We start from the raw sequence: 11,780 nt of genomic DNA on the forward strand, positions 1-11,780 counted from the left end.
GTAACGGTGTGGGCGATGAACGGAAAGAAGAGAGAGAGGGAGGGAGAAAAAAAATGAGATCCGTTTTTATTCATCCCGTAAGTACAAATTACCCATGTATATATTCGGTTCTCTTGGGTATACGTATTGTTCTACAAAACAATAGCGCGAATGAATAATTAATTTATTCTGCATGCATAATGAAGTAGGGACCTGTAGGGAAATCATTCCCACACTCGAATATTCTATTTTCTATTGAAACATAAAAAAATGGCTGGCTTTTGTTACGAAGAAAACACTTACATCCAGGTCCACAGTTGTGCTTTGGTCATCCAACAGCTGAACTTCACAGTGCAAGGCGTTTGATTTTCCCATAATACTGTAATTCAACAATGATTAAACGCTATATGTTATGGCGGAAACTAACCTCAGAAGGAATCAAACATCAAACCCTCCTAAGCTGAGCGTCCTCTCCTTTATACCGTCTAGAAAGCACTGGGTTCCAGTCTGAATGCAAACTTTCGGGGGGCATCGCAATATTCAACAAATTTCCAACAAAAACCGACGGTCTGTTGATACCAAGTACAATTGAACGGACGATTGTTTTAAGACTATTTTCCAAGTGAAATAACACAACTAAAGAGTAGTGTCCCTGAAGGCTTTTAATTAACATTTTAAGCTCTTTTAATTAATAATGCATTGCAAGCGTTTTAATTTGTCAGTCATCCGTTAAAACCTCGTCCCGGCCTCACATCATTATAATTATTATCACGTTAAAACATTTAAAAAACCGTCGCTGCACAGGTTTTTTTCACGAATAACGTCGCCGTTTGATTTAACAGAGACTTTAAGATCGGAAAGTACTAAACACAGGTCACAGGTCATTTTTTTTACCGATACAGAAAGTATCCTAAACAATCATTACAACTAACCTTAGGCCCGAGGCCCAAACAAACGTTTTTACACCTAATGTTAGCATTGGTAAAGGGTTAGGGCTGTTTCCGAATGGTAAAACAATGACCTGTGGCCTGTGTTTTGTACCTACCCCTTTAAAGCCTGGTTTCTATATGATCTGCAACGGTCTGCGACCATCGCAAGCTGTCTGCGTCGGTCTTATCGCAGACGATCGTAATCACAGGAGGCAAATGTTTCCATTTAAATCTGAAGCGATCGCAGGGAAGCGTACCACTAATCCTTTGGGAAGCGAGGAGAAAGAGGAGCGCACTTACCTCAAGTCTGATTGGACGTGTTTCAAGGTGCGTTCGATTGGCCGTATTCTGGAATAGGAATACATGGAGGCGTCGGAAGTTAGAAATCCTTAGTTTTTACGGAAACCGGATTTACATTAAAATTGTCAAACACCTGCTAAAATGATACTTTAAACTTATCTTTATTATCCTTGTTGCTTCAAAAAGTCAGACATACCGTTTTAAATCATCACTCAACATATTTTTATTCCGGACCCTAAACTCTCTTATGGACAAATGAACGTTCAAGACTACAATACTGCACATTGGGGAGTTAGCCCAGAGCGGTGGTCATCATTAGCTTCTCCCGTGCCTGTTTTCCACTCTCATCAAATTCAACTCCTCATGCACTATTTACCCTTGAGTGCCAACAAAATGTCTCGTCAATGGTAATTTTGTCATTCATTTTGTAGGCGCAGATGTTTATTCTGTGATACTGTTAATTGGTTACCGTTTAGTCAAACCTTGTTAACAAATTGGTAAAAATTTAGAAAAATAACTTAAGTCCTTTTAAGATACTCCCAGCTGAGTATTTATGACGTATATTTAAGTTTGCACTCTGCCCTTGGATTAACAAGCAGCTCGACACTTCTCCGTTTTCAAACTTAACTTTTTCCATAAACTACTCCAAGACCTTGAAGACTCAAGGAAACTATATACAAACGAAACGAAATGATAATCCGTGCAAAAATGCCTCCCACTGAACCTATTCTGTACTCGATCGAAATCGAAAACTAAATTGACAAACGAAAGAACTTGAATAATTATTAGCTGCCTTTATAGTGAATGATACTAGAAAGTTAATCACTTATTACCCAATTTTCTCAACTGAGGCGACACTGATCTACATGAACGAAAAAAAGGTCCAACAAATAATGGGTTTGTCAAATATTGACGGTCTCTTGTGAACACTTACAGGGAAGGAGGAGAGGGCTGAGAGGTAGGGACTAGGGGGGGGGGGGAGGGGCACTTTTTTCCTATGGTGTTGTTTCGTCCTAAACCTCTTTCCCCTCCCCTCAAATTTCCGTGATCCATACCAAAACATAGCCCTTCCCCCCCACTTTCAAACGTGCTCCGCGGCCCCTGACTTAGCGCTCATTCTTTGGAAACTGGAAAGTCTCGCATCATCTTTCAAGGGAAAAACACGCCTACATAAAGCTTAATCCTTTTCAAACTGAATTTCATCTTGAATGAAGAAAAATATATTATAACTTCACTTTGAACAAAGTTGTGATTAAGATTTTTCGTCAACTATATTTAAGTTAAATTTCACATGCATACATACGTACATACAAGCATAAAATACTGAAATTGATAGCCCCCTGTAGGGGTTTTTCAGGGTCAATTACAGGCACACAAAAACAGAAAAGAACAACAACAACAACAAACGTTTTCGGCTGTTTGCCATCATCAGGGTGATGATGGCAAACAGCCGAAAACGTTTGGTTTGAATATTTTAATTTTTTAACTTTTAGCCTTGTATATAGAATATTTTACTAAGCGAACATTATGGACAAAAACAACAACATTCCAGAGGCAAACCAATTGACTACTTACAAGCGCAGGCCAGAATGGAACAAGGGACTACCAGGATCAAATTCAACCAGTGGGCAAAATGGGACTTGAACCCGAGATCTCCGGATCACAATAATTATTAATTATCAAGGCAAGTGCCCTAATTATAACCACTGGGCCAAACTGCCTCATTTTACTCTCGTTTATCACTTGCTCATCTTTTGTTAAATAAAATTCAACATCATTGTATACGAACACCTGGAGCCTTTCCAACCTCATCACTGCTAAGGCAAATAAAGTTCTGCAAATGACACCTGCTAAGAGAGATTGCTGTAATTAATAAAAGACATCTGTTTTAACGAGGAACATATTAGTTGATGTCCAAGCGACTGAGTGCAGGCTTTCTTAAAGAGCGAAAAACGAGGTATGTAAAATCGTTTAAAACAAAACCAAATGTTAAGATTAAATACACGACAGAAAATACTGCATCCATAATTACGGACCCTGGAATTTGTATCGAAGAGGTTTTATTAAGCCAACAAGGTTAGTAAGGCCGTCCGGTTTTGTCTTTGTTAACAGTTGTCCGAACGACTCATATTTTTTAGTTTTGAAAAGAAAAAAAAGTGATCAGAGGAAAGGTATTGGCTTAGTGAAACATTTAACTAGTTTATCCGGAAACATAAGCATTATTTTTGCCCGTACAGCTTTCAATTCAGTTTCAACTACAACCCCGGAGCAAATGTGACACCCTTCCATAGAAGAGGCTTTCTGTCTACGTGGGACGCACTTATGTTAACTGTTTCTATTCCCAGCCTATCGATTCTTCATGCAACTCGGAACTGTTTTTTCAGATTGGTTCTTGGTTTCTTGTTGTTTTTCTTTACTTCGTCCGACCGATCCTTTGTTAGGGAATGCATTCGAAAGGTAAACGGAGAAAAAAATCTCGAACTCCTAGATGAACATTTAAGGCCTAAAAAATACACGAGCCAAAGGTGCTGCTTTTTTCGTGAAGGATGCAATTCGTTATGTTCTCTATTTTTCTGACACGAGCAAAAATAAACCAAATTCCTGTGCTGCAATACCCGTCATACCCGAGTGCTTAAAAACTCTGTGGAATTAGCACGTTTTTTTGTACAGAGCCGTAGAGAATGTAGTTACTGATCTTTTGGTGGCTCATGGAAGAGCAGGTGAAAATTTAGAGTAATTAGCTCCCGTTTTAATACTTAAATTAGTGGCCAGCAAGGGTATTGAAGATGAATGGTATAATAATTAATAACACTGATAAAATACAAAACAACGCTCTTCTGATACTAAAAAAATAGCAACGTCCTGCGTCCATCGAAATAGTCCAACTTAAATTACCCCCAAAAACCACTAGAGGCCACCGTCAAAGTCACTAGGGAGTTTTAGCAAAGACGACGGCTACAGCAACGAAAACGTTAGTCCAAAATGTAACTTCGCGCTATTGCAAGTATTTCGCCATTAATCCGTCTTTTTCACATTGTACAATACAGGCGAACTATCCTGTAAATGGATGGGTACGAACGGTTTTAAAGTCCAAACTGAAAATGACCTTTTCATTGTTATATGCTTATGTTGTTGTCAAAACCTAAAATTGGGTGATTTCACGTTGTTGTTTTGTGGAGTACAGCAAAGAAATGCACGGAAATTCGTGTTGCACGTGCAGCACGAGCATTTTTCCTTTTTCAACCAATAACATTCTTGCTTTGTGGCGTTGCCGTAGCCGTACCCGTCGTCTTTGCTAAAACTCCCTACTTTGAAACTGAACGCCACTTCGGAATATAACTTATCACTACCATATTAAGAACGTCGCGATTTGGTCCATCTTGTTCACGTCTTACAAAATGGGCGAATTATCCTGTGAAGGCCGAAAATCGGAAAATGAACGGTTCATTGTTGCATGCTCATGCATGCTCATGATAACGTTGTCGTCGAAACCTGAAATGTAGTCATTTCACGTTGTTTTGTGGATTACGTCAAAGAAATGTACTGAAAAGCGTGTCGCTCGTGCAGCACCGCGATTATTTTCCCCTCTTTTAACCAATGACGCCCTCTCTTTGTGAAGTTACCGTTGCAAAAACTCTCAATCTGTATTTACTTGGTCGTGGCACTGCTAAATGGACTGAATGTAGATTATCTCGATTTATATTTAGGCGAAGAAAGATATTTTCTTCTATTCACACTCATTCAAACTAAACTTCGAAACGGAAAATAGCTCAATTAAAGGTGAGAGAGAATAGGGACTTTAAAAAGACCTGCGACGCTGACGTGGACGAAAACGCCACCTTAAAAAAAATATAACCATTCACGTTCGTAAGTCTTTCCCGATTATTCCATCTACCTTATTATAGGAAATTAACTCTTCATGAAATTAATGTGAATTTGAATACTTCGAGTTAATTTCATCAGTTATTGGGAAGCAAAATTCCTTTCAAATCGCGTTCATTGAAGTCGCATTTATTTAAAATACGCATAAGACAAACGACTAACAAAGACAACGTGGGAATCAGGCGTTGTAGAGTAAGCCTTTCCACATGCCTGGTCTGGCCTGTCAGTTCTGTCAAATGGAAAGCGCTTTTAGTCCCTTATGTCACCATGACGACGCAAAACTCGTTGGCTCTGTCGAAGCTAGAGCTATCGTCAGCTAGCAAATTTTTCTTCGTCCGTTTGCCGAATAAAACCAAATTTTCGAAAGTTTTAACAATATATCAGCATTTTCATTTCAGTCCCTTTCTGTAAGTTTATCAAGATCCACTGTTTCGCTGGATTGGAGATGCAATTTGAAGGTTATTACTTCCAAAATTAGCTTTACAGGTACTGGAAAATTGATCCATTTGGTCAACATTTACATAAACAGGTTTTGAGGAAATAGAAGATATTGAGTGCATCACCTGGTAAGAAAGGAATTGCATTAAAACATGTACGCTTTCAATTGTAAAAAACTGGCCCATGCACGGATGCAAAACTGCCGATAACGTGGCGGAAAGAGGCCTGAAAGTTGGCCTTTAGACATCTGACAAGGAAGTGCTTTTTGACAGAGAAAAGCCCTGGGAACGAGATTGTCTTTTCGAATAAGGACGATAAATTGCGGAGTGCGATTCGGAAAATTGTTTAAGCAATTAGTTAATTAAATGTTTACTCTTTCATCAATTGCTCTACATGATTGACAACAGCAACAAAGGACGTTAGTAATTGATTATTCCAGGGCAAAACATTTTATTTCTTTATAAAAACATTGTCAACAGAAAATTAAAAACGTGAAAAACGGGATGTAGAAATTAATATTCCACGAAACTATTACCTAAAGAACTATTAATTAAACAAAACCATTTCTTACAGTTAGATAGAGCTTTTCCTTTATCCTAACGAAGCAATCTTCAAAAGCTAAATTCCAATTAAATTAATTAAAAAATATCCTTCAATCATTCTTGACCAGATATTAGTTAAACATTTGACAATTGCAACAATGGTGCAATTCAACATGCAGTTCAGTTCAATGCAACATTGAAAATTTGAGAGCTTTTCCTTTATCCTAACAAAACGTTTCTCAAAGCAAATTGCGGCAGATTAATTTTAAAATGTCATTCAATTCCTCTCAATATGAAATAAGCTAATGTCGGCTCTTTCGCAACATTAATAATCAATGAATCACTGATAATTAGAGGAACTTGAGGGAAATGTCACAAAGAGAGCCGTTGAGTAAATTTCATATATATTAATCTCTTCGCAACAAAGAGTGGCGATTAAAGACAACGTTTCGAAGTCATCTTGGCTTCGTTTTCAAGAGATCCAAAAGGAATTTCGTGATTTATAGACACGTGTGATTAATTTGAAAGATCTAAAAACTGCACGGGCCATAGACGTGTGCAATTTGAGAGCTTTCAAAACATCACGGGTGAACCGGTTCTTTGGAAATAACAACTTTAAAACCAAAAAATAAACAAAGTATTGATATTAGCCAACAGCTTAAAAAATATTTCTAATTTTTAATCAACGCGAAACTTCAACAGCTATCAACTGACAAATTTAAAGTGGTTATAAGTCACACAAGCCCCTCAACGACATTTTTTCGTATTTCGAAAATAACATTGAGGTGGACGTCATTCAAATGTTTCCATGACAACATTCCTGTTCCCTCAGCGGCAGTTGAATTCGTCCTAGAAACCTTTGGTTGACGTCCACCTAAATTTTACTTTCCAAATATGAAAAAATATCGTGACGTGTGACTGATAACCCCTGTAAACTACCAGGAAAAAAACTCAACTTATACTGTTCAATTGGAACAAAACACACCTTATTCTTAAATGGCACAGGAAATAGCCTGAAATGTCGTGTCCTTTTTCTCTAAGCTTTCTTTTGCCTCGTTTAGCCCAGAACGCATACGAGTATTTTACGCTGAAAAAGGAAAGAACTAAATTCTCCGAAATTGTCCCAAATGCATCGTGTTGTTCCTAGAACCTTTTACTTGAAATTTCACTTATTTATTGGCTTGAAAGACGAGAAAAGTGGTCATACTTTGATCCACAACACCGATGAAAATTTATTTGTGACGTCAACCCGGTATCAAACCCCCTTCAGCGGGTCTAAAACACAGGTGACATTCCACAGATCACTCGTTGCAGGTCATTTTGGAAAGTAACCCTAATTCTCAATTTGGCTAACCCTAGGCCTAAGGTTAGTTTTTATGCCTAGGGTTAGCTAAATTGAGGGTTTTGGGTTACTTTCAAAAACGTAAAACAATGACCTGCAAGACCCTGCAACGAGTGACCTGTGGAATGTGACCCACCAATTCCCCTTCATCGATCGGTTATGGATCAAAGTATGACCACTTTCCCGTGTTTCAAAGCCAATAAAAAGTGAACTTTCAATCAAAAGGTTCTAAAGACAACACGATGTATTTGTAAACAACATTTCGAGACCAGTTTCAACGTTCCCGAACGAGTTTCGACCTTTTATGTTACACGGTGCAACGCCTGCTGAAACTTTTTTGCAGCGCTGTTCCACATAAGTTTCAGCTAAAAGTTTCAACTTGTAGCAGCGGCTTAAGAGAATTTTTTTTACTTTGCTGAAAAAAAAAACAATGAAGCAATAGCCTGCCTTCTTTGGTCTACGATAACCCACACTTCAAATATACATTTCTGTCATGACAGTTTCCATTTTCAAATCGGCATTACGAATTCGTTTTCAGATTTCTCAACACCAACGTTTCAGAGTGCTCGACCCAAAAGGACATGGTACCTCTCTCTGTGTTCCCGACTTTAGTTGCCTTTTGTCAAATTATCACTGTGGCAGAGACTCAGACGTGCCATGCGACTGGATCGGAGGAGTCCATCTTGGGCTGGATGTTGCAAAAACACATCTACAGAACCATGCGCGCCAATATCGGAATACCATGTGCGTTAGTCTGCCGCGAAGATGTTCGATGCCAAAGCCTAAACTTTGTGATGTCTCTGCGCATGTGTGAGTTCAGTAATCGTACCAAAGAAGCCAGACCAGAGGATTTTGTCCCTGATCCAGACCGATATTATTTCAGACGAGACATAAACAGAGGTGAATGGAATACATGATTGACTAAGGAGCACCCACGGCTGTCGCTCTTTCCGATAAATCCTTGTTTATACGAGAAATTTTTATGTAGCAATTTTATGTGACAAATACATTTGATGGTGTTGGTAGCACAAAAATAAAAGCTGACAATTTCCAGTTGAGTGGGTCAGCAATGCCTTTGGACAACAGCAAGGCAAGGCTGCCTGGTCCGCTTTCTGCACTAAGAGGCAAGAATTCGCCACATTTTATGTGACGAGTCGTCTACACGAGCAATTTTTCGTATTTGACAATTTTCATTTGTCACAAAAGCTAGAACACGCCAGCTTTTCAGCAAATACATTTGTCACATAAAAATTGGTCACATTTCCTCGTCTACACCAGCAGTCAGTCAATGTCATCTAAAACAGTCCTTCTCAGGACTACACTCCCCAGGACGATCGTACTTTACTTAATTATGATGTGACTCCTGGGTTCAAACCATTTACGACAAATAAAAATTGTCACATAAAAATTGCTCGTGTAAACGGGCCATACAACATTGTGCAACAAATGTGGAACGGTGTCATCTGTTTCATGTGCTGGAAAACAACTAGTGATTCACGCCGTTCGAGTAATGGCAACTCGTTGAGCGGAGTAGAGCTCTTTTTCCTTTTTTGCGTATTTTGCGAAAAGAAAATTGCATGGGAACTATCCATTCGTGTTCTTTGCCTCAAAAATTCGAAGCCGAAAGCGAAGCTGAAGTTGACGCCGAAGTCGCCGAATTTGAGCTAGAAGTCAATCTCTGAGACAAAGCTTAAATAAGCCAGTTTCGTAGTCTAATGGTTGGGTTGGATCGAACATGAAACTGAAGCTAATGCAGGAAAACCGCATTAGGGATCCAGTCCATCCTAGATCCAGTCTAACCGTTAGAATACAAAACTGGCCTATTAAAGTTAGAGAACTAACGATCCCTGTATCTTTCAATTCCAGTCCCCCTGGGTTCTATCCCTGAACTGGCAGCCGTGTCTTGCCAAGAAATAAAAGCGAGCGAAGGTCAAGTTGTCAGCGCCAAGTACTGGCTGTCGACTATAAAACCGGGTACGGCGGTATTCGCGTATTGCGACATGAAAACTGGAGGTGGGTTCTGTTGCACTCTCCACGAGCTTTTGTCCTGTTCTCTTCCCTTTTTCCATATCTGTCCCGCTCTTATTCTCGTCATAAGATTTTTGCTTTTCCTTCCTGTTCCATTTTGTCATCCTCGTTTCTATGCTTATTAACACCATTCGCATTCTGCCTCGATGTGGTGCTTTATCGGGTTCAAAATTCAAAGGTGTCAATTTTATCTGAATTCTTGATTTCCCCCATATAAATTGGTCAGAAGTCCGAATTTAGTATTTATGAACATCTCGCATCAAAGATGCAACATCCATCAAACTTTTGAATGAATCGAAACTCTAGTAATCTAGCCGAACAAATTTGGAAGCAAAATAGGATAATTAATGTTTCAAGAATTGCCATGTTACGGCCAAGACATTAGAGAGATTTAGCATCACGCGTACGTTTCACGTAAAACGGAATGAGTCTTGTGACTTAAGCTTCGCATGACCCAAGGCAACTCTGAATGGCCTGTGTTAACCTTGAGTATTTAGATACTGACAAAAACCAAAAACAAAAACAAAAATTCGGGAGTCTTTTTAAACAAGACGCTATAGAAAATGATAATCATTACCCGTCACATCTTGCGAGTTTCGATGAAGCTGCTTTGTCAGTAAACAGAGAGCGAACGTGAGTTCCTGAAGAAATTTGCGAGGAGTCAGTTCCATCAGTTATGAACAATCTATATTTTTCCTTGTTTGACTTACCGGAAAATGGTTTTGGGGTTCTTTTTTCCGCAAACAGTTTGTTTTGTAGAAGAAAAACGAGGAGAAATTTCCGTGCATTCAGCAAACTTGAAAATACTTTCTTTCACGTAGAAACGGCAAGCAGTAACCGGCAAATATGACAAACGGCGGGAAAATCATGGTCACGTGGTCCCTTTGCCGTGCGTGTTTCACGTGAACTTCATGCTAGATCGTCCTGTTACCTTTTAACCATTAACCGTCCCGATTAACTTGTGCTATTTGTAGGAAGCGATGAAGAAAACGTTATAATTATTATTATTTTTGACTGAATAAAGTTGCAGCTGAAGTTGAGATTGATGTTTGGTATGAGATGGTCTTCGTCATCATCATCGTCATCATCATCATCATCATCATCATCATCATCTTCCTCTGGTCTTTCCCATATCCTTTTCCTTTTGATACACCTGATCTTTTTTCCTGCAGATTCATCCTTCTTTTCAGCATTCCAACTTTCACATTCCTCAGCCTGCTTCTGTTTGCTTTTGCCATTTATGACATATTTTCCAATTCCGCGCCCTAATCCTAAGAGCCTTGGGAAGTGGCAACTAATGGGGCCATTTCCGAGTTCATGTCTGCGTCCTCTTCAAAGCGTGTCTAAGTGCCAAGTTTTTGTGATAGTAATTAGTTCTACTTTACATGTGAATGAAAACTAATTTTCGTAAGAAAAACGTCGCACTTGGACTCGCTCTGAAAAGGAGGCAGACATGAACTCGCAAATGGCCTATTGGGCTGAGGAGGAGAGGGAACTGTTGTCAAGTTTTTTTCTTTTTTTGCTTTTTCCTTAAGATGCCGACGAATGTACAGCCTCATCCCCCGTTTGTGACGTTAACGCCTTCTGCAACAACTCAATTGGCTCTTACAACTGCACTTGCAAGCCAGGATACTTTGGCGACGGAAAAACTTGTAAAGGTGAGAAAAAAGCGGCAGACTGTACAAGTTAAATCATAAAATTCATCACAATTTACTAAAAAAACGGAGTACATAAATACAACACATGAGCTTAAATATGGACTCTCAAAAAACAGAATTGTTTTAAACGACGTGTTACAGAATCCACGCGATTTGAAAACGATGATAGGTTCGGAAAAGATGATTATTCTTCTCGTAAAACGAGAACATTTTCTTGTAGAGAAGCGACTTACTAGAAGCCTAGTAATATTCTGCCTACGTAATTTTGTTATATCTGAAGTCTGAGAAGTGTAGGTCCTTTTGTGCCATCCCACTAACTAGTTGAAAACACCTTTGATAAGGTGATTGATTCACGCTTACGATTAGCATTGTTACTAGATTTTAAGGTTTCATTTATGCCAGTAGAATTTCATTCCTGTTACTAATGGTGTTATAACAGCATAACAACAGTCCCACTGTGAAGTACAGGAAATAATGTTGTTTCATGAGAGGTCAGGTTCGGAAAAGAAACAATTTGGAATTATCGTCACACACAACGACAACGACATCATCATCTTCATCATCATCTTCATCATCATCTTCATCATCATCATCATCCCCACCATCATTGCTCATCATCATTCCCCATCACCACTATCACCATACCCAACATCAATGATCATCATCATCATCATCACCATCA

The 11,780-nt window shown here is 39.0% G+C and overlaps 1 protein-coding gene across 1 annotated transcript in view; it reads left to right on the forward strand.

Moving 5' to 3' along the window:
• The first annotated feature begins 3,080 nt into the window (after positions 1-3,080).
• Positions 3,081-11,780, forward strand: part of LOC138033503 (uncharacterized) — a 21,502-nt gene continuing 12,802 nt past the window's right edge. The window contains exons 1-4 of the mRNA XM_068881256.1: positions 3,081-3,165; positions 7,951-8,312; positions 9,279-9,425; positions 10,976-11,098. Of these exons, the coding sequence (XP_068737357.1) occupies positions 3,119-3,165; positions 7,951-8,312; positions 9,279-9,425; positions 10,976-11,098 (679 nt within the window). The 5' untranslated portion in view covers positions 3,081-3,118. The remainder of the gene's footprint in view (positions 3,166-7,950; positions 8,313-9,278; positions 9,426-10,975; positions 11,099-11,780) is intronic.

The sequence above is a fragment of the Montipora capricornis genome, chromosome 14 (genome assembly GCF_036669925.1).
Source record: "Montipora capricornis isolate CH-2021 chromosome 14, ASM3666992v2, whole genome shotgun sequence".
NCBI lineage: Eukaryota > Metazoa > Cnidaria > Anthozoa > Scleractinia > Acroporidae > Montipora > Montipora capricornis.